Source organism: Sardina pilchardus, chromosome 6 (assembly GCF_963854185.1).
Source record: "Sardina pilchardus chromosome 6, fSarPil1.1, whole genome shotgun sequence".
Classification (NCBI taxonomy): Eukaryota; Metazoa; Chordata; class Actinopteri; order Clupeiformes; family Clupeidae; genus Sardina; species Sardina pilchardus.
This window is the reverse complement of record NC_084999.1, coordinates 20,755,417-20,774,768: the sequence shown is the minus strand read 5'-3', so window position 1 is coordinate 20,774,768 and position 19,352 is coordinate 20,755,417. Positions and strand designations below refer to the sequence as shown.

At 40.7% G+C, this 19,352-nt stretch overlaps 3 protein-coding genes and 1 pseudogene across 5 annotated transcripts; all 4 read left to right on the top strand.

Moving 5' to 3' along the window:
* The first annotated feature begins 1,136 nt into the window (after window positions 1-1,136).
* LOC134082927 (interferon-inducible GTPase 5-like) lies at window positions 1,137-4,431 on the top strand. Its single transcript, XM_062538981.1, has 2 exons — window positions 1,137-1,187; window positions 2,838-4,431. Exon 2 carries the CDS (start codon window positions 2,845-2,847, stop codon window positions 4,084-4,086), a length of 1,242 nt encoding a protein of 413 aa, XP_062394965.1. The 5' UTR covers window positions 1,137-1,187; window positions 2,838-2,844; the 3' UTR covers window positions 4,087-4,431.
* LOC134083392 (interferon-gamma-inducible GTPase 10-like) lies at window positions 4,345-5,813 on the top strand (annotated as a pseudogene).
* A 4,270-nt stretch (window positions 5,814-10,083) lies between these two features.
* On the top strand, window positions 10,084-11,659 carry LOC134082926 (interferon-inducible GTPase 5-like). The gene has a single exon (XM_062538980.1). The coding sequence runs from the start codon at window positions 10,084-10,086 to the stop codon at window positions 11,500-11,502; it is 1,419 nt and encodes a 472-aa protein (XP_062394964.1). The 3' UTR covers window positions 11,503-11,659.
* Window positions 11,660-14,554: 2,895 nt separating this feature from the next.
* LOC134082920 (uncharacterized) lies at window positions 14,555-19,265 on the top strand. Of its 3 annotated transcripts, none has more exons than XM_062538967.1 (3): window positions 14,555-14,605; window positions 15,991-16,041; window positions 16,160-19,265. In XM_062538967.1, the coding sequence occupies exon 3, from the start codon at window positions 16,167-16,169 to the stop codon at window positions 18,888-18,890; it is 2,724 nt and encodes a 907-aa protein (XP_062394951.1). In that variant the 5' UTR covers window positions 14,555-14,605; window positions 15,991-16,041; window positions 16,160-16,166; the 3' UTR covers window positions 18,891-19,265. The 3 variants fall into 3 exon arrangements, with proteins under 3 accessions (XP_062394951.1, XP_062394953.1, XP_062394952.1); XM_062538969.1 differs by having other exon boundaries at window positions 14,580-14,605; window positions 16,165-19,265; XM_062538968.1 differs by having other exon boundaries at window positions 14,581-14,605; window positions 15,667-16,041.
* The last annotated feature ends 87 nt before the right edge of the window (window positions 19,266-19,352 follow it).

Genomic DNA, 19,352 nt, shown 5'->3' with positions numbered 1-19,352 from the left:
AAAAATGTGTGCTCATTCATGTGTAACTACTTCTATCAACAAATCAAAGTATTCTCATAAGCATAGAATCTGCCATTCAGAATACATACAAGCGATTCGTCTGTATGGCGAAAGCCATGTTTCGGCCTCCATCTTTAGAATACATTAGCCAAAGAGGGGCAAACCTGAAATTCTAGTTCTGCCTTTTACGTTAGTTGGTCAGTTACCGAACGACAGAATTGTCCTTGCGGCTCCCTGAATCACCTGATAATCTCTGATGCTTCTTCCGGAGATAGAAGACAACTTTATCTTGAACAGTAATGTCGAATTATGTTGGCACTGATACTGTAAGCTGCTTGTTGAATATGAGCCAAAATATCAAATCCACAATGATATGATTCATCTTGCATGAAGTAAAGCCTATGAGATATGTATTCACAGACTAGATTACTAAATTCAATTTACATTCACTTTTCAAAAATAGCCTCATTATGAGAAGTAATACTCAATAAAGTCATGTATGACATCTTAGTGTCAGCTAGGACATTTATGATGCAGCATCCATAGCTAGTAATTCGTACTTGGAGCTGGAGTCTGTTGCAGTATACCATTTCACCGCTAGATGGGAGAAGTTCCTCCAAGAATTAACCCAAAAAATCCACAATGTAAGGATCCTCTTACTGGATTACCAGCGACTCAACAACGGAGACCTCCGAGCTCCGTCCTGGATCTCTGGTAGGTCTGAGGTTCCAATCTAACCATCTTCACACACACAGTTTGTCCAGGTCTCGTGCAGACTCCCTGGGTAGGCCTAGGCTACTTTTCAAGCTCCCTCGGTCCCAGAGGTTGATCGGAGGTTGAACAACATTCCTTATATATTTTCAGTAAATCATACAAATTCCATTGTATCTTTGCCGGGAAACAGGGTATCGAAAACCAGTTCAGCAACATTTTAAAAAAAACTCTGGAACCCCACCCCCCAAACACACACACACACACACACACACACACACACACACACACACACACACACACACACACACACACACACAAACAGACACACACACACACACACACACACACACAACTGTGGGGCTTGTGTGACTCCACCCCAAGTTCAAGATAGCAGATAATAAGCTGACGGTTGACTCTTCAGGACGGATTCCATATCAGACAGATAAGATCAGAGATAAAGGGTATCGCAAAAGGTAAGATTACATCAATAGTTTATGTAATACAGTCTGTTTCTGATCTTTCCATGAATCTACTGAATCATATTTGATTTTAGCACCAAAGTGTTGGAAATATGCACATTCTTCAAAAGCAGAAACTAAAGGGCTGTTCAATTAAACCTTTGGGGAAGTGTTTCTGCATCACAATCTGTTGTATATTCTATGTAAGGGATAATGGACGACACACATTTCTTGGTCTTTTTAAAGTAAAATTGGGTCATTCTAAGGTGCCTTTGTGTCCAGAACATTTGATGAGATGCAGAAAGCACAAACTAGAGCCAAAGTATGTTTCTAAAGCTTAAAGTTAATAATTCAAGGGTTTTTGTTAACATGATTAACAAGAAAATACTAGGCCTATTCTTGAAGAGTATCACACAGCTTTTAATGCATGGCCATTGGGTCATTCTGTGTCAAATCACCCAGTGCCAGAAAGTGACCCTCTCCGAAAAAATCTGAAAAAAATCACAGGTGTTTGTAGACGAAACCTATGCACAAATCTGAAATAGTATACCTGGGTCACTAAGGGTTTAAAATCTACAGCCCTTTGAAGCTTCAAGTCATTTTAAGCATTATGGTGAACAATCCTTTTTGGTCAACTTGCAACATTATTGACTCTTTTGGTATTTCACACACATCAGTGAAACTATGTGAATGGAAGGACATTTTCCTGTTGAATTAAGAAATCTAATCAGATGAGACGTGTCTTGTGTAATTTCCCCTCTGCAAAGCTCTGAAAATGGCTATAAATTCATTATGTGAAAAGACATCACTTTTGAAGGCTTCTCGTTCGAAAGGTATGTGCCACAAATTTCATCAGGTTTTTTTCCCACTCATATATGGACTATAAGGTCATGTCCATGCATCAACTTTGGTTGTAATCGTTGTCATATTGTCAGAGCATTTTGTTTTAATTGGGCTTGATTTTCAAAAAGCCCATTTTTGTCCTATCATTTCACCATGTGGACAGTAAACAGGATTTTTTTTTTAATTTGACCATATATCATTCTGCATGTGCGGATCATCTGTTTAAAATGTGGGCTTGTTGCTGAATTTCTTAATTTTATCATATGATTTTTGGAAAATATTCTCTAGGCCTATAAATCCACTGAACTTGCATTGGATCTGCAGTACCACTTTGCACCACACGAGGTGCTATTTTAATACAATGGAAGTCAATGGAAGAGATAGATAGATAGATAGATAGATAGATACTTTATTGATCCCCAAGGGGAAATTCAAGAAAGAGTATGAGAGTCACTTGCCATTTTCAGTGCTTTGCATAGGGGAAATTACACAAGATACCTCTGATCTGATTAGATTTCTTAATTCAACAGGAAAATGTGCTTCCATTCACATAGTTTCACTGATGTGTGGGAAATACCAAAAGAACCAACAACGTTGCAAGTTGACCAAAAAGGATTGTTCACCACAATGCTTAACATGACTTGAAGCTTCAAAGGGCTGTAGTTTTTAAACCATTAGTGATCCAGATATACTATTTAAGGGATTTTTTTGGAGAGGGTCACCTTCCAAATGTAGCTGAAATTAGGTGATTTGACACGGAATGACCCCATGTTCATGTGCATGTGTAGACCAACATGACAATTGCATTTAATATGTTTGCAGAGACACCATGTCAGGTGATCTAAGTAACAACGCCGAGCCTGAGAGTGAGATTTCCACCATCTATGGCAGTGGAGGTGCTGAAGGGTTAAGCGATGATAAAGAAACTCAAGCATTTGTTACAGAATTCCAAAATTCTTCATCAGATGCTGCGGTAAAGAAGATTAAAGAAGACATTGAGACTTTGGATCATGTGACACTCAACATAGCTGTAACTGGAAATACAGGGGCAGGAAAGTCCACCTTTGTGAACGCCATACGGGGTCTGAGTAACGATGAAACGGGAGCAGCTGAAACAGGAGTGACGGAGACCACAACAACACCGACACATTACTCTCATCCCACAATGCCAAATGTCACAATATGGGATCTGCCAGGTATCGGTACTCCCAACTTTAAAGCAAAGACATATCTGTCTGATGTCCACTTTGAACGCTATGATTTCTTCATCATTCTCACCTCAGAGAGATTCAAAGAGAATGACATCAATCTGGCCAAAGCAATCAAGAACAAGAAACGACTGTTTTATTTCATTCGCTCAAAGATCGACAATGACATCAATGCAGAAAACAGAAGAAGAGACTTCAACAAGGAGAGGCTGTTATCTAAGATCAGAGACGACTGTGAGAAGAACTTGAATAGTGTTGGAAAGCCACAGGTTTTTCTGATTTCCTCCTTTCATTTGGACGAGTATGATTTCAACACATTCATGGACACCCTTGAGAAAGAACTCCCAGAAAAAAAGAAGCATGCCCTCATCCTTTCTCTACCAGTCTACTCCTTAGAGGCACTGCAGAGGAAGAAGAGACATCTACAGAAGATGATCTGGCTCACAGCCTTTGGCTCTGGTGCAATAGCTGCGGTTGCTGTCCCAGGTCTTACACTGGCATGTGATTATGGAATCATAATGTCATTTCTAGAAAGCATTTTCAGATCTTTTGGTCTTGAGGATGCATCTTTGCAGAGGCTTGCAACAAGAGTGAGACTGAACTGGAAGGACCTAAAAGCTGAAATGAAATCGAGGTTCAATGATGGAGTCACAGGTGATGCAGTAAAATCTTTGTTGGCAACGCCTTCAATGGCCTCCATCTTGACACTCAAGGGGCTCATGAGTGGTATAATCCCATTCATGCAGCTACCAGCTGGAGCCATTTCAGTGGCTGTCATCCACTATCTGCTCAACAAAGGCCTAAAGGAAATGGAAAATGATGCAAAATCGGTGCTGGAAAAAGCAAGACTGCACCAAGTGTAGATTTCAGAACTGAGGTTGCTGTATCTGAGCACAGAGAACCGATGAGTATACAGTACAGTATGTAAGATAGACTACATTGTAAAGACTGCCTCCAAGCAAAGCGCACTGCAAAAATGTGTTTTGTGGACTATAATTTGTTGTATTATAGTGTATTCTTGTTCTAAAGATCAAACCCTGTTCATGAAAGTGTGTGATCATAAATGATCAAATACTGTATGCATTAGTTACTTCTGGGACAGTAAGGCTATACTAGGCACAATGAAGATGAATAACAATGTCTGTTTTCTCCTTACCCTTAACATGGTAGGATCAATCATATGTGTTTTCAGAATGTAACAGCAATACATCATACTGTCAGCTATTTAATGTGAAGATAATTGTAAGTAGATGAAGTTTAAACAATGTATTGATACATTGACTTTAATAAACAGATACTAAGTGCACTGATCTGTTCATTGCCTGCTTTGTGAGAAGCATGACGAAGATTTTATCTAATGCAATGAATGTACTAAAGTAGTAATGTAAGACTACTTTAAAAGTATATTGTATTCTGGCATTGGCACCTACAGTATATTTTTTCATCAGAGGCAAAGGGCTGACCTGAGACCTGCTGGATGGGGTAAATCTGGTCATGATAGATTTGATATACAAACCATTCTTAGCTCCAGTCAGCTCAGTAACTGGTACACTTAACAGGTTTATTCCACTGTATCAAAGAGTATAATAAAGGTGTAGCAGTGCAGCTGTTACATGTACACTGAGGACAATGAGGCCTTGACTGGAGCTAAGAATGGTTTGTATAATTAAATCTATCATGACCAGATTTACCCCATCCAGCAGGTCTCAAGTCAGCCCTTTGTCTCTGATGAAAAATATAGGCAAATTGTCAAAGTTTTGTAAAAGCACTCAGTATTACAATGTATCAACTATATGTAGGTACCCACAAATACATAAGTTACAATGATAGTATTGTACATATTGTTACACAGGTTGTACCACTGTATCTAATTAGGTAGGTACACTGTAATAGCGACACATTACAATAAAGTGTTATCGAATATACCATGTAAAACTTTATTTTCAAACTTGAGCAGCTCCAAAACGTCACACTTAATATAGCAGTAACTGGGATGGCAGGGGCAGGTAAATCAACATTGGTTAATGCCATCAGGGGCATACCAAACAGTGACCCTCGAGCAGCTCCAACAGGTGTGACAGAGACAACCACGTCCCCTGTCAGGTACGTCCGACCATCCCACCATGGCGGGGTCAAAATATGAGACCTCCCAGGTATTGGCACCACCAACCACCAAGCAAAGAATTACATAAAACAGAAGAAATTCGAGGCGTATGATGTCTTCATCATCATCACTTCTGAGAGATTCAAAGAAAATGATGTCTTGCTGGCTAAAGCCATTCTTAAAAAAAAAGCGTTATTATTCTATCAGGTCCAAGATAGACAATGACATTTATGCAGAGCAGAAATCAAGCGCAAGTCCTTGCCGATATCAGATGGGACTGTCAAAGACACCTGAGAGATGTAGGCTACCCAAAGGTCTTCCTGGAGTCTCTTCCTTCCATTTGGACAAGTATGATTTCCCAGATCTGGCAACTACTGTACTCTGAGGGAAGATCTTCCTGAGAATAAAAGATTGGCTCTCATTCAGTCCCTGCCTGTGTACCAAGGCCGTAGCCAGGATGTCAACATTGGGGAGTTTTTAAAATAAACATTTTTGTGTGGATAAAAAGATAACTTAGATGGTGAGATGTAATTTATCTTCTTATGACTGCTGCTGCCTTGTCCATAGCCTTGCTAATAGACCTGTAGACTAGCCTACTATTGTTTATGTGAATAATAATACATTTCAACGGACAATGGAACATAGGCTAGGCCTTTGGTTGACTCCATTTGTCCAAAATTGATATTTAAAGTTACTACAAAGTTGCCACCCCTCCCTCAATCCCTGATATTAGGCTGCAGCCCCCTTAAATAGGCTACATTGACACTGATTTAACTAATCGGACTATTTAAACACACTCACTCAAACACTGGTGATGTAGCCTAGGCTATGAAACACACATTGCATATAGAGTATACCTGATTTCCGACCTTTCAATACATTTGAAAGTAATGAATTTGTGAGACAGTGACATTACAAAGGCTACCACACCAATCGTCAGCTTGCTTCTGCTGTGATACGGAAAAAAACGCCGACTGTGAGTCTGGGACAAACCACTGGCAGGGGTGTAGCATACTCTCTGGAACCATCACTAAGCTACTAATTTGTTTATGTTTGATTACATTTGCCAGTGACAATTCAGATGGTCATTAATGTTGGTGTCCTGTATAGCATTTTTTTTCTAAGTCTATATATGGGGGGGGGGGGGGGCTCATATCTGAATAATGGGGGGAACATGTCCCTCCCAATGTCTATGGTGACTACGGCCCTGCTGTGTACTCCATGGAAGTTCTGATTATGAGAAAATTATTTGGCTAATGGCCTTTGGTGCGGGGGCAGTTGCACTGAAGCCAGTTCCCAGTCTGTCATTAACATGTGACCTTGCCATTCTGTTGAGTTCTCTTGGCAAAGTTCATAATGCTTTAGATGATGACAAGTCACTTCAAAGGCTGTCTGAGCGAGAGAACAAACCAGTATTGGAATTCAAATCAGCCCATGACCTCACAGTTTAGGAACGGTGTGAATCCTGGAGGGCACCATCCTATCCACACCTCTTGTTACAGCCTCTGGGGACTGGGGCAACTGGTCTCAAATGATTATGTTACCAGAAGTGCTTCTGAATGCCTTGCTCTTTCCAAGTCAACAATGATGCAAAATATATCTCAGCTGACAGAAAGGTCATGACTAATTTTCCACTTGCTTGACAATGCTATTGTTTAAAATACTGACATCTCCACTTTGCTAATTGTATTGTGTACAGAGAAAATGAATGTCAAAGTTGTTGAATTAAAATAAATAATTTTGCTACTTCTGTCGTTTGCTGTTTTACAGTAACAGCTATTTCCTTTATTCTTATTCATAGCTTGATCACATGGTTACTTTTCCATGCAGCCACATGTAGGCATACACACTGAAAATCTGAAACTGAAATGTCTATTTACATGCAGACTCTCTTAAGATTGATACGACAAGAGCATGAAAAAGTACACAAATGGGTCATTCCGTGTCAAATCACCCATTGGCGGAAAGTGACTCTCTGAACGGGTGTTTGTAGACTAAACCTATGCATAAATCTTAAATATCTGGATCACTAATAGTTCCACAACTACAGCCCTTTGAAGCTTCAAGTCATGTTAAGCATTGTCGTGAACAATCCTTTTTGTTCAACTTGCAACATTATTGGCTCTTTTGGTATTTCACTCCCATTAGTGAAACTACAGTATGTAGTAACTAACTACTGTATGTGCAATACAAGCACATTTTCCTGTTGAATTGTAAGTAATGCAAAGTGGTAGGCTATTGCAGATCCAATACAAGTTCAGTGGATTTAAATAGAGAACTAGTGCAGTACAAACAATGTTTTCCAAGACACTTGTTGCCAAATGACGTTGATGCAGGTAGATTATGTTAGATTGTGATGATGTAGAATCAAGCCTGTGCAGTTACTTAGTTAGTAAAGCTCATGTCTTTGCAAAGTAAAAAAAAAAGTGAAGGGGAAAGGCGTTTGAGTTGCAGCAGAGTTGTAGATAAAACAGCTAATGGCAATATTAGACACATTAGGCCTACATCCATGCGTTTTTGCTGTTGTTGGGAAATGATAGCCTAGAAAGCTAACCCTGGCCTAAAAGCTGACCATGGCAAGTGATGTTTGAATGAATGTTATGCCCATAGCCGATATCTAGATAGAGTCAAGAACGGCTGTTTTAAATGCAAATTTTAACAAAATGCTACCGACGTGTGTGTCGGCATTGCAAGATCAGCAACCTGATCAGGCAACAGATCCGCTAGGCAACCGCGGTTGTTGATGAGTAGGCCTAGCCTGTGCAACGTTGACTTTAACAGCCTGCTTACCAACATGGGTGCATGTCTGTCGGACTCAGCATGTTTATCCAACATTAACAATCTTGAAACGGTCCATTGTTTACGTGAGACATCGTAATTTCCATGAATGGCAACACGTGAGTTTGTCAGCAAAATGTGCTTTTTTGTTTCTATGCTGGAGTGAGTGAGAAGGGGCGTGGATTGCGGTAGGCTAGAGTTGTATTTTGCTTAATTTAACGATATCTTTGTCTTTTTTTTTTGTCCAACTTTGCACTGCACTCACGCATGTCATTAGCAAGACATGTGTCATTTTAGGTCAGTGGGATGAGTGGTTCGAGAGTTATGAGTGGAACACACAGACAGAGTGAGACACAGACAGTACGTTCCTTGCATTAGCCAAATAGATAGATATTTTTAAAAAATCATAGGCCTATCTCAAATAAAGAAACTCAGCAACAAGCCCCCATTTTGGACAGACAATCCTCATTCCTCACATAGCCTAGGCTACAGAATGATATATGGTAAAATGTTTTAAAAATCCTGTTAACTGTCCATATGGTGTAATGAGAGGACAAAAATTACCCAGGGGCAAAGGGGGGTTTACAGACATGGGCTGCTGTAAAAGGTTGTCATGCAAAAATAAAATCTAGGATGTCCCAGGATCACAACCTGGGTGGCCAACCCGGTCAATAAGCTGCTGTTTGTGTGTTATCGCCCTTTTTATGCCCTATTATAAGTCTATGGACGAATATTTTATGGGGTGAATAGGGTAAACATTTTAGCAAATAGATATCCCCACAAAAATTCCTTAGATGATTACTACTCACTGTATAATACTTGACATAGGTAATATTGTGCATTTGTATTAGATGGGTCATTCTGTCTCAATCAGACAAAATCCAGGAAAATGGATGCTGCATGCACCGTCTCAGACTTTACTCAAAGTTTGTCAACCTACTATTTAGGTCCCAAAACTAAGACCTGCAAAAAGATCATCGTTAAATTCCTGTTTTCATACATCCTTTCACCATTGATTTGGTATCATTTTTACACTCTCATGCCATATCTTGATGATACAGTATTGAAATAGGAATTTGGGACACAACTGAGACAGTAGGCCTACTAAACAGGGATCTTGTTGCTTTTCTTTTGTTTGCTTTAGATGTTTATTATTACCAACACAAGTAACATTAACAAAAAGTATGTAGCTGTAAGACATGACACCTCAAATATGTTCAGTTTAGGTAATCTGGAGTAAATCAGAGCACTTCCTTCTCAGACTCAGCAAAACATACCTGTGCGTGCACACACACACAGACACACATACTGATGTTATCTATATTCCATGTCTATCTGTCTATACATGTATATACGCAGTATAAAGACCAACTGAGTAGTTGCTCCAGAGCAAAGGCATACTGTATCTTTCAGATAGACATTGTGTCCTTTGCGCAGACAGGAGTAGACACTCTTTAAGTTGAAAACAAATGAAAAATGTTGTGCTTTTGTGCAGCCACCAAGGGATTTTCAGATCCAGTTATTCTGCACTTGAGCTCACGGAAACAGCAAAAGGAATTCAAGCAATGAATATGGCTTTCTGTTCAGGGAACTGGAACTCAGAAGCAGAAAGCACAGAGACTCTTAAATCTACAAAGAACAGGCATGAGGACAGACACTGCTCTTGATTAAGGTACAAATGTTCATGTTAATAACTTATTCAGCGAATTTGACATTTTTGGGGGGCAAATTATGGCAAAGCTTTAGATAGCTATCAACCATTTTACTGTAAGAATCAAGTGAGAAAAAGTCATTATGAATGATTGCTGAATAATGTTATATAGCAGATTTTTAATAAATATTCAAGTTTGATAGTTTTAATATTTAGCTATTTAAATTATTATTTGTAGTTGTTTACATCATGTGAAAAATCTTAATCATATTATCCATATCATATCACAGCAGCAGTGACACCAGAGCAAATCATCATATCCGCTCCATGGACAACCTTTATGATGATGAAGACTTGTGCACCGTCCCATGGCCTGACGTTTATTCTGACAACTGTCTTGATGTTGAAGACGATCAGTACTCATTAGAGGGTGATGGTGTGGATCCCTATGTTGATGAAGTTATCTATGAGGAAGATCATGACTCACGGCATATCTGTGAAGAAGAAGATGATATATATCAAGACAATGTATACAGAAATGGTTACACAGAGCCTTCGTGTCTATATGAAAATTGTCAAGAAGAATTTAGACAAAAAAACAGGAATGAAGATAACATACCAAATAGAGGTGTCTCGAGCACCACAATTGCAGAGAGAGTTGCGCAGAGAGTTGAACGTCTGGATCATGTGACACTCAACATTGGTGTAACTGGAAATACAGGAGCAGGAAAGTCCTCCTTTGTGAACGCCATACGGGGTCTGAGCAACGATGATGAGGGAGCAGCGGAAACAGGAGTAACAGAGACCACAATGGAGCCGACACCATTCCCACATCCCACAATGCCAAATGTCACTATTTGGGATCTGCCAGGTATCGGTACTCCCAGATTTAAAGCAAAGACATACCTGTCTGATGTGAAGTTTGACCGCTATGACTTCTTCATCATTGTCACCTCAGAGAGATTCAAAGAGAATGACATTAACCTGGCCAAAGCGATCAAGAGGAAGAAAAAACGTTTTTATTTCATTCGCTCAAAGATTGACAATGATATCAATGCAGAACACCAAAGAAGAGACTTCAACAAGGACACCGTGTTATCTCGGATCAGAGAGGACTGTAGGAAGAACTTGAAAGTTGTTGGAAACCCACAGGTGTTCCTCGTAAGCTCCTTCAGTTTGCAGGAATATGACTTCACTAGGTTCATCGATACACTGAGAAGAGATCTCCCAGAGAAAAAGAAGCAGGCCCTCATCCAGTCTCTGCCAGTCTACTCCATGCATGCTCTGGCAAGAAAGAAAAAGTATTTTCAAAAGATGATATCGCTCCAAGCCTTTGGTTCCTGTGCCGGTGCAATACTGCCCATTCCTGGTTTGACCCTGGCTGTGGACTATGGCATTGCAAAATCATTCTTCAGCAAAGTTTTCCGGTCGTTTGGCTTGGATGAAAACTCCCTACAGCGCCTTGCATCCCGTGTAAACATGGACCAAGAGGATCTGAAAAATGTGCTGCAGTCACGGTTTAAAGGGGGAATCAAAGATGAAGTACTGAGGTCCTTTCTCCAAACTCCCACGATGGCATCGCTCATGACAATGAAAATGGTGCTATCAGCGTTTGTAGTTGCTGGGTCTCTACCTGCCGGGATCATCTCTGTGGGCATGATGCGTCATATACTGAACAAAGGACTGAAGGAGATGGCCAAAGATGCTGCTGCAATGCTGGAAGCAGCGATGCTTAATCGAGTGTAAATAAATAAATAGAAACTGCTGCACTGTAGATCATGGTGTGACTTACTGTGAAGGGACAGATGATGGCCTGAATTTGCTGTGGTCTAACCAACGTTTGATGTTTACAGATACTTGACTGAATAGCTTGTGATTCCTGACAATAAAGTTCATTTATAAAATTGAATTTAATTATATCGATAATATTTACTATCCTAATTGTTATTTTCCCTCAAATGTTTGCATATTTCCCATTGGTTTCACTGGCTTTCCTGGTTCATGGATAAAGATGGTGACAGAGTGTGAAAAAGGAGCCCTCTCCTTTTCCCCCACAATAAACCTTGATTGGGCTAATTGGCTGGTCATATCAAGGCAGGTGTATTTCACACAAAGGCTAGAGTCTTGATGCAGAGAAGACCATGGAATGAGCAACAAATCCAAGGATAGGAAAGTTTAATAGTTGATATTGAAAAGTAAACCTTGCTTGTTGTGAGGCAAGGGGAAGTTTGGGTCCAGAGAAATGCAAAGTCGCCTTATTTGGGACCAGGTGCCTAGAGAGAAATGTTGCCTAGTTTATGGCAAAGATAAATTGTTGCCTTGTGTGTCCTGAAGATCCCTGGATTTGATGTCTGCGTTCCTACTGTTTTGTACATATTTTGTACTGAACTGCTGTCTCCTGCCATCTCCTTCCCTCAACACCACCACCAAATCCAATGTTGCAGCTCCCACAACGTGGGGTGGCCGCCTCGGTCCCTCACACGGAGTATCATTTAATAAAAACAACAGTAACCATATAGTCTGTGTCTTGCTTAAAGGAACACGCCACAGTTTTTTTCATATTAAACTATGTTATTCCCTTAACTAAGACGAGTTGATACATACCTTTCGCGTTTCAATGCATGCACTCAATGGCTCTGGCACGCGGTGCTACTTTGATAGCATTTAGCTAGCCCAGTTCATTCATTTGGATCCAAATAGAGTTGAAGTGAGAAGCGACGAAACACCTCCACGTTTTCCCTATCAAAATACAGTTACACAAGTAGTTACACAACTAAGTATGGCGAGACAAAATAAAACGTGGCACTTTTCTAAGCTGGTAAGAAGGATACAGTAACTATAATGTGTGGCGGAATAGCACTTGGGAGCACTTGGTCGTATAACTACTCGTGCAACTACATTTTAATAGGGTAAATGTGGAGGTGTTTTGTCACTTCTAATTCTGTTTGGATCCTAATGAATGAACTGGGCTAGGTAAGTACTGTCAAAGTAGTGCCGTGCGCCTGAGCCATTGGGTGCACGCATTGAAACACAAGAGGTATATCAACTCATCTTAGTTAAGGGAATAACGTAGTCTAATATGAAAAAAAAGGTGGTGTGTTCCTTTAAAGGTGCCCTGCCAGACAAAACTTATTTATGTGTATTTTCAGTCCATGTTTGTGTTATGTCATGCATGTGAAAATGAATCGCTACCTACTCTAGCTCTAGCCACTGAAAAGAAATAAGCAGAGAAATCAGTCCAATTAGGAAAGCTGATCAGTCTGACGTGGAATTGACGGATCACACTATTACAGTTTTTTTCTGAATGCTTAAGCGAGCATTTCACCCCTTTGCATTAAGCTTTATATTGTTAAAAGCTTAGTCATATTTTTGAATGGTTGCGCATAATTCCCTCATTTTCATCTGAGATGGGAGAAAAAGCCGAAAATTAAATTTTGGCTCATGTGACCTGAAAGCCAACAACTCCCAGAATTCTGCGCCTTTCACTGCTCTTCGCTACCTTACCAAGCCATACGCCTGAAGTGGGCGCAAAAGGATTAGTACATTTGCCGCTCAGTTTGCAATTTTGTGACACACACTTTGCAAGTACTGTAGGTACAATCCACAGCACAGCTCTCTTTTTGCGGAACTGTAAACACTACTCACTGCTTTACACTCAATTTTCAAATGATCAACACACTCCTAGAAAACTATTCACATATGTTTGGCACTGTCACATGAAAACTGTTGCATTGAAAATAATGCATTTGGACACTTGTGGTGTTAAGAATTTAACTCTGGTAGTGTCAATATTTTAAATCTGGTGTCCAGTGTTGAGAGAACCCTGCTGAACGCTTGGACCCGAGTACACACCGAAAACATCCACAGAGTATCATTTACACAGTATAATTTGCAAACACATGCACAAACACACGCACCAACACACACACACACACACACACACACACACACACACACACACACACACACACACACACACACACACACACACAAACGCACCATTACTCTCACACACTCACAAGCAGACACACAGAGAAGCACACAGTAGCAAACACATTCTCTACACAGACTAATTTACATGCACAAAAAGAGTAGGGCTGGAGAAGAAGATGGAGAGAAACTGACAAGTGTGATTTATTTTTGCAGTCATATTTTGTACCACTCTGCTGTAGTTACAGCTACAACACACATGATTCCACTGGAAATAAATGAGTTTTGAGAAGGGAGTTTCTACAACAGTGGCATGTAAACTTTGGCCAAGTCACTCGGAGATGAGGAGCACAGCACAGAAGGAAAGTATGTTGCTTAACAAGAACACTGCTATGCCTTCCGAGAATTGTGGCCTACTTCTACTTACCACATAGCTTAGTCATTAGCATAAGAATGTACAAAGCTAAGGCAACATTCTGAGCTACTTTGATGGTCTGGCACATTCCCTGTTTCTCGCTCCCACAAAAAATTGTCAAAGAGTACCGACATGTCATCACCAAAAGTATGTGGTTGCCGGTAAGTAAAGGAAGTTTACCAGGAATTGCAGTTTTTTTGCGGCTAAAATAATCTGGGCATGTCAGTCATGGTGAGACTCAAATAACTGGTACGTACTGTATTCAAACCACTTTTTAATCTCTGAACAAGAAACATGCTGATGTTTGGTATGAGTCTGACACCATGCGTCTCCAGAGTATTTGTTTTGATTCGTCCCTACATGAGCACATAACTTTGAAGCACATTGGAGGCATGGCCTAAAGTCCTGGCCACACCCACAGTTTAAACCACTTCTTCAACAAATATTTCTTATTACACCTTTAGTTAGGTGTTTATGTCAATAGCTCTCCACAAACACATTGAGGTGAGTGTATTTTTCTTTTTAGAAACGTCATACTCACAATCATGTGGTAAAGTTCTCTGTTGCGTGAATCTAGCAGAAAAACTGAAAATAGTAATGAATGGTTTCAAAAGTGTTTGGTCAAAGTGTTGATGGTAAAAAAAAAGGCTGATCATAACTGTTAATTTGGAGAACTTGTATGTATTATCTCATTTTTGGTATGTAATGTAAGACCTCTCTCTCTCTCAAAGTGTGGCAGAGTGATGTGTGTATGTCTTCGCTGTATTCAGTGTGGATAGTTAAACGTGTTTGTGTGTTTGTCTCTCTCTCGCTCTCTCTCTCTCTCTCTCTCTCTCTCTCTCTCTCTCTCTCTATATATATATATATATATATATATATGTATGTGTGTGTTTGTATGTACAGTATATATACAGTATATTGTTTAAGCACAACTTTTTTAATTCATGTAGGAAAACCAAGGTAAATTCTTTACTTCTAACAACTAACAAGCATTTTAAGAATTCTCTTTGACATTGCTTCCTCCTGTGGATAGCACCCTCCCATCCCCAATGCTATGTGTTGTTAAATGTGGTACACAGAGTGCACAGCACAGCCTGGTGTCCACGTACAGTATGACTGAAATCACATTCATCAAAATATATTACTGACAAAGATACATTTTCCTTCACAATTAAGTGGCCACATGAATTAACTGATCACTATACCTACAGTTAAATCCAGTCAAACAATTTATTCAATTCTGATCGGATGAGGGAGTCATCGGTGGGGATGTCCCTTTTTACTGCTTGTAATTACTGTACTCTACATATGGCACTGAATTATCCATTTATTCAAAGGGAGAGAGCAGCGATTACATTATGTCACATTTGAGTGAGAAAATTGAGTATACGTTAAATAAAGAGTAGGTTAATGTTTAATTTGAAGGGGCAATCGGTTACTGCACAGGAAGTCACATTTGTTTATGTTTATATTTCAAATTATTAGCAGATGCTTTTGTCCAAGACAGCGTAGGCCTCTGTGATATCAACCGAGTAAAGGGGACATTTCGTTTTGCTTTATTTCAGGCAGTTCACCCCTCTCATCAGCAGCCTATTCCCAGAGAAATTCCATTCAGGGTTTTGTTTTTGTTTGGGGGACAGGCTGCACCTATCTGTTTCCAGTTGTCGGAACCTGTTATGGACTTGTGGTGTTAAATTGCTTGACAACAGGAAACGCCAAGGCATAACAGTCGGCGATCAGTCCTCTTTTCACATGCAAATTAAGTTTCTGGCAAACAGTTGAAATAGTGGCCTCAGCTGAGAAACATTTCAATACAAATACCCTTCGCCAAAGGTGTAACTTTTAAATGTTAGTCAGATGAATTATTGATTGGTATTTCTCAATAACAGGAAGCACACTTGCTACCAACTGACTGTGACATCTGTAACTGTGTCTTTGAGGTGAGTCATTAATATAATGCTAGTGAAAAATATCACACAATTTTCCTATATTAAATATTAATCAAATGTCCCCTTGTTGTTCATCATTTTTGTTTGTTTTTTTATTTGTATTGACCAGGATAGCCATGACCGAGACAAATATATTAATGGATGAAAAGGGAGCATTATTCATTCCCTTTAATGCCCTCACAGAATTATCTGTTGATGAGCCACCACAAGAATCAATTAAAACCGATTCAGGTGGAACACTTACCCAGCAAGGAGGAGGAGGCGCCACACCTACCCAACAGAGAGGAGGAGGAGCAACATCTATCCTGCAAGGAGAAGGAGCATCACCCACCCACCGAGAAGGAGGAGGTCCAGCACCTACCCAACAGGAACAAGGAGGGGCAACACTTGCCCAGCAAGAAGGAGGAGGCGCAACATCTATCCTGCAAGATGGACGCAGAGCAACACTTACCCAGCAGGAAGAGGAGAAGCATAAACCCAGCAATTTGCTCACACTTTCCAATCAAAATGTAACAGATGGCAATGCAAGTAAGGAGAATCCTCCTAGGGTGAGTTCATCAGAAAGCAAGTCCACAGATTATGCAGAACACATCGGCACCAAGAAAAGGGATGAGGTCACTACGGTAATGGAAAATACACAAATATCAAAGTCACCCTCTGTGTCCAACTCAGAGGAAATGAACACTGAGAAGGAAATGGCTTCTCTAACTCTCTTTGAAAATACACAAGGTCAGTCTCAGCAAATGTCTAATGGCACTCAGGATAATGTGCTCAAGACACCAGACAGCTCTCAGAACAAGTCTACAATAATCCTCCAAAAGAGAACAAGTGCAGATAATCTCCGAGGAGAAAGTGTGGATGACCATGGCACAGTGGGCGAACCTGAATCCAATTCAGAGCACTCTGACGGCAAGGATCAGTTGTACCCTCTGAGAAAGATGAAAATGGATGAAGACAGTAAAAGCATGGAAAAGTTGACCCACACTGAGACAACAGGCTTAGCCATAAAAGATAAGGGCAAACAAGTGATTCAAGAGAATGCTGAAGAACACACAGCTGAAAGATCCATTCAAAAGTCCAAACAAGTGGTCATTGCAACACCTGAGGGAAAGAGGGATGAGACTACGGTAGAGAATACTGCCCACCATCTGCTGCCTCCGATGGAGAGCAGCAAAGAGAGCAAGCCACCAAGAGAACATAAGGATGCCCATTCGCAGTCCACACAATTGAAAAGGGATCAACTCTACCCTGAAGAGTCCATTGTTGACGAGGAGGCTCATCCCAAACAGGTGAATTCAGAATCTGGAATTCGTGAGGATATGACAACTCCACCAGCAAGCACCATTTCCATCATATCCCAGCCACAGTCACCTGAAAAGAAGCTATCTGTCACAAGAGAACGTACAGAGACTCACATCGAAAAGACACTGGGAAATGACAACAAAGTTGTGGTAAACCCTAACACTGCAGTTGTAAGTAAAGAGCCACATAACCACGGCAATGCAGAGGTTTCCCCTAAAACTCAACCTTACCTGGGCACCTCAGCATTGGGAGTCGATCACCAGGAAACCAATCCAGATGTTAAGGGGACCAGGACAGTGAATGATCCACAGAAAACATTTCCCAGAGACGCTCCACTAGAAAAGTTGCAAAATACCCAACCAATGGAGCTGCCAATTTACTCAGAACCTCTGCAGTTTCAAGAGCATTTGTACATGGAAGCTGACAACATTCAACTGCTGGAGGATCCCAACATGGCTCGTCTCGACCATGTCTCTCTGAATATTGCCGTGACAGGCATGACTGGTGCAGGGAAGTCGACCTTCATCAATGCAATCAGGGGGATTGATAATGATGACAAGGATGCAGCCCCAACTGGGGTAACTGAGACTTCCATGGTTGCGTGTCCATACCCTCATCCCTCAATGCCTAATGTTAGCCTATGGGACCTGCCAGGAACAGGGAGTCCCAAGTTCAAGGCAAAGAAATATCTGAAAGCTGTCAAATTTGAAAGGTATGACTTTTTCATCATCATTTCCTCTGAGAGGTTCAAAGAGAATGATATGATGCTTGCCAGAGAGATACTGACTAAAAAAAAGAAATTCTATTTCCTGCGCTCAAAAATAGACAACGAAGTTCGCGCTGAACAGAACAGGAAGAACTTTGATGAGGAGAAATTGCTTGATCATATCAGACAAGACTGTATAAACCATTTAAAGAATATTGTACAACCCTCAGTGTTCTTGATATCCTCCCTTGATTTAAACAAATATGATTTCCTATTGCTGATGGAAACTCTGTCAAGGGATCTTCCTGAGCACAAGAAAGATGCTCTGGTGTTGTTCTTGCCCATCTATTCCACTGAGGCGCTGGAGAGCAAAATCAAAGTGTTGGAGGGCACGGCCTTCTCTTTGGCCAAAGCAGCAGCCACCGTCTCCATGGCACCAGTTCCCGGCCTAGCGATGGCCTGCGACGCTGGAATCCTGCTTGGCTTCTTCTCCAAGTGCTACTACGCTTTTGGCTTGGACGACAAGTCCCTGGATAAGCTCTCTGAGAGAGTGAACAACCACTCGCTGAGAGAAGTGCGGGAGTCCCGACCTTTGGTCATGGCCGTGCGAAAGAAGGAGCTGAGCAGCAAGGAGCTCTCCGCACTGGGGAGTAGACGGGCAGCCCTTGAGTTCGCCTACAGTCTGGTGCCCGTCTGGGGAAGCAAGAGGGCAGCCAGCATGTCCCACTCCACCACCCTGGGCCTACTGACCGATGGGTTGAAGGAGATGGCAGACACCGCCAGAGAGGTGCTTAAGACAGCCAGAATTGATCACATCAGGTCAGAAAGCTGAAAATGGAGGGTGGAGATGCTATTAGCTATAATGATACCTCAGAAAGTTATGTTGGGCATCTCCAAATATGGTTTGTGTCTTTGTGCTTTTATTTTTAATGGAAACATACAGTTACTGTTTTTTCCTTTTTTTAATTGTTTCAATGTTATTCTGTCGTGTAAGGTCAATGCTGGTTTTTGCTCTATACCCACAGTCAGTCTTACGTGTTGAAATGTTGAAATTCAAAGAGGACGACTTTAAATGCCTGGGGCTTGTGTTATTCGTATTGGCCTTTTAAGGCTCAATGACCTTTTTCTGTATAGAGGTGTTCAAATGTATAATATTTCTTGTTGAAACATGAATAATTGATTATATAATAAATATTGTCATCATTGTCATCATTGTTATTGTTTGACAGCCCTAATGGATGTAGTAATAGTGTGATAAATACTAAATAACCAAAATATAAAAAATACTACAAAG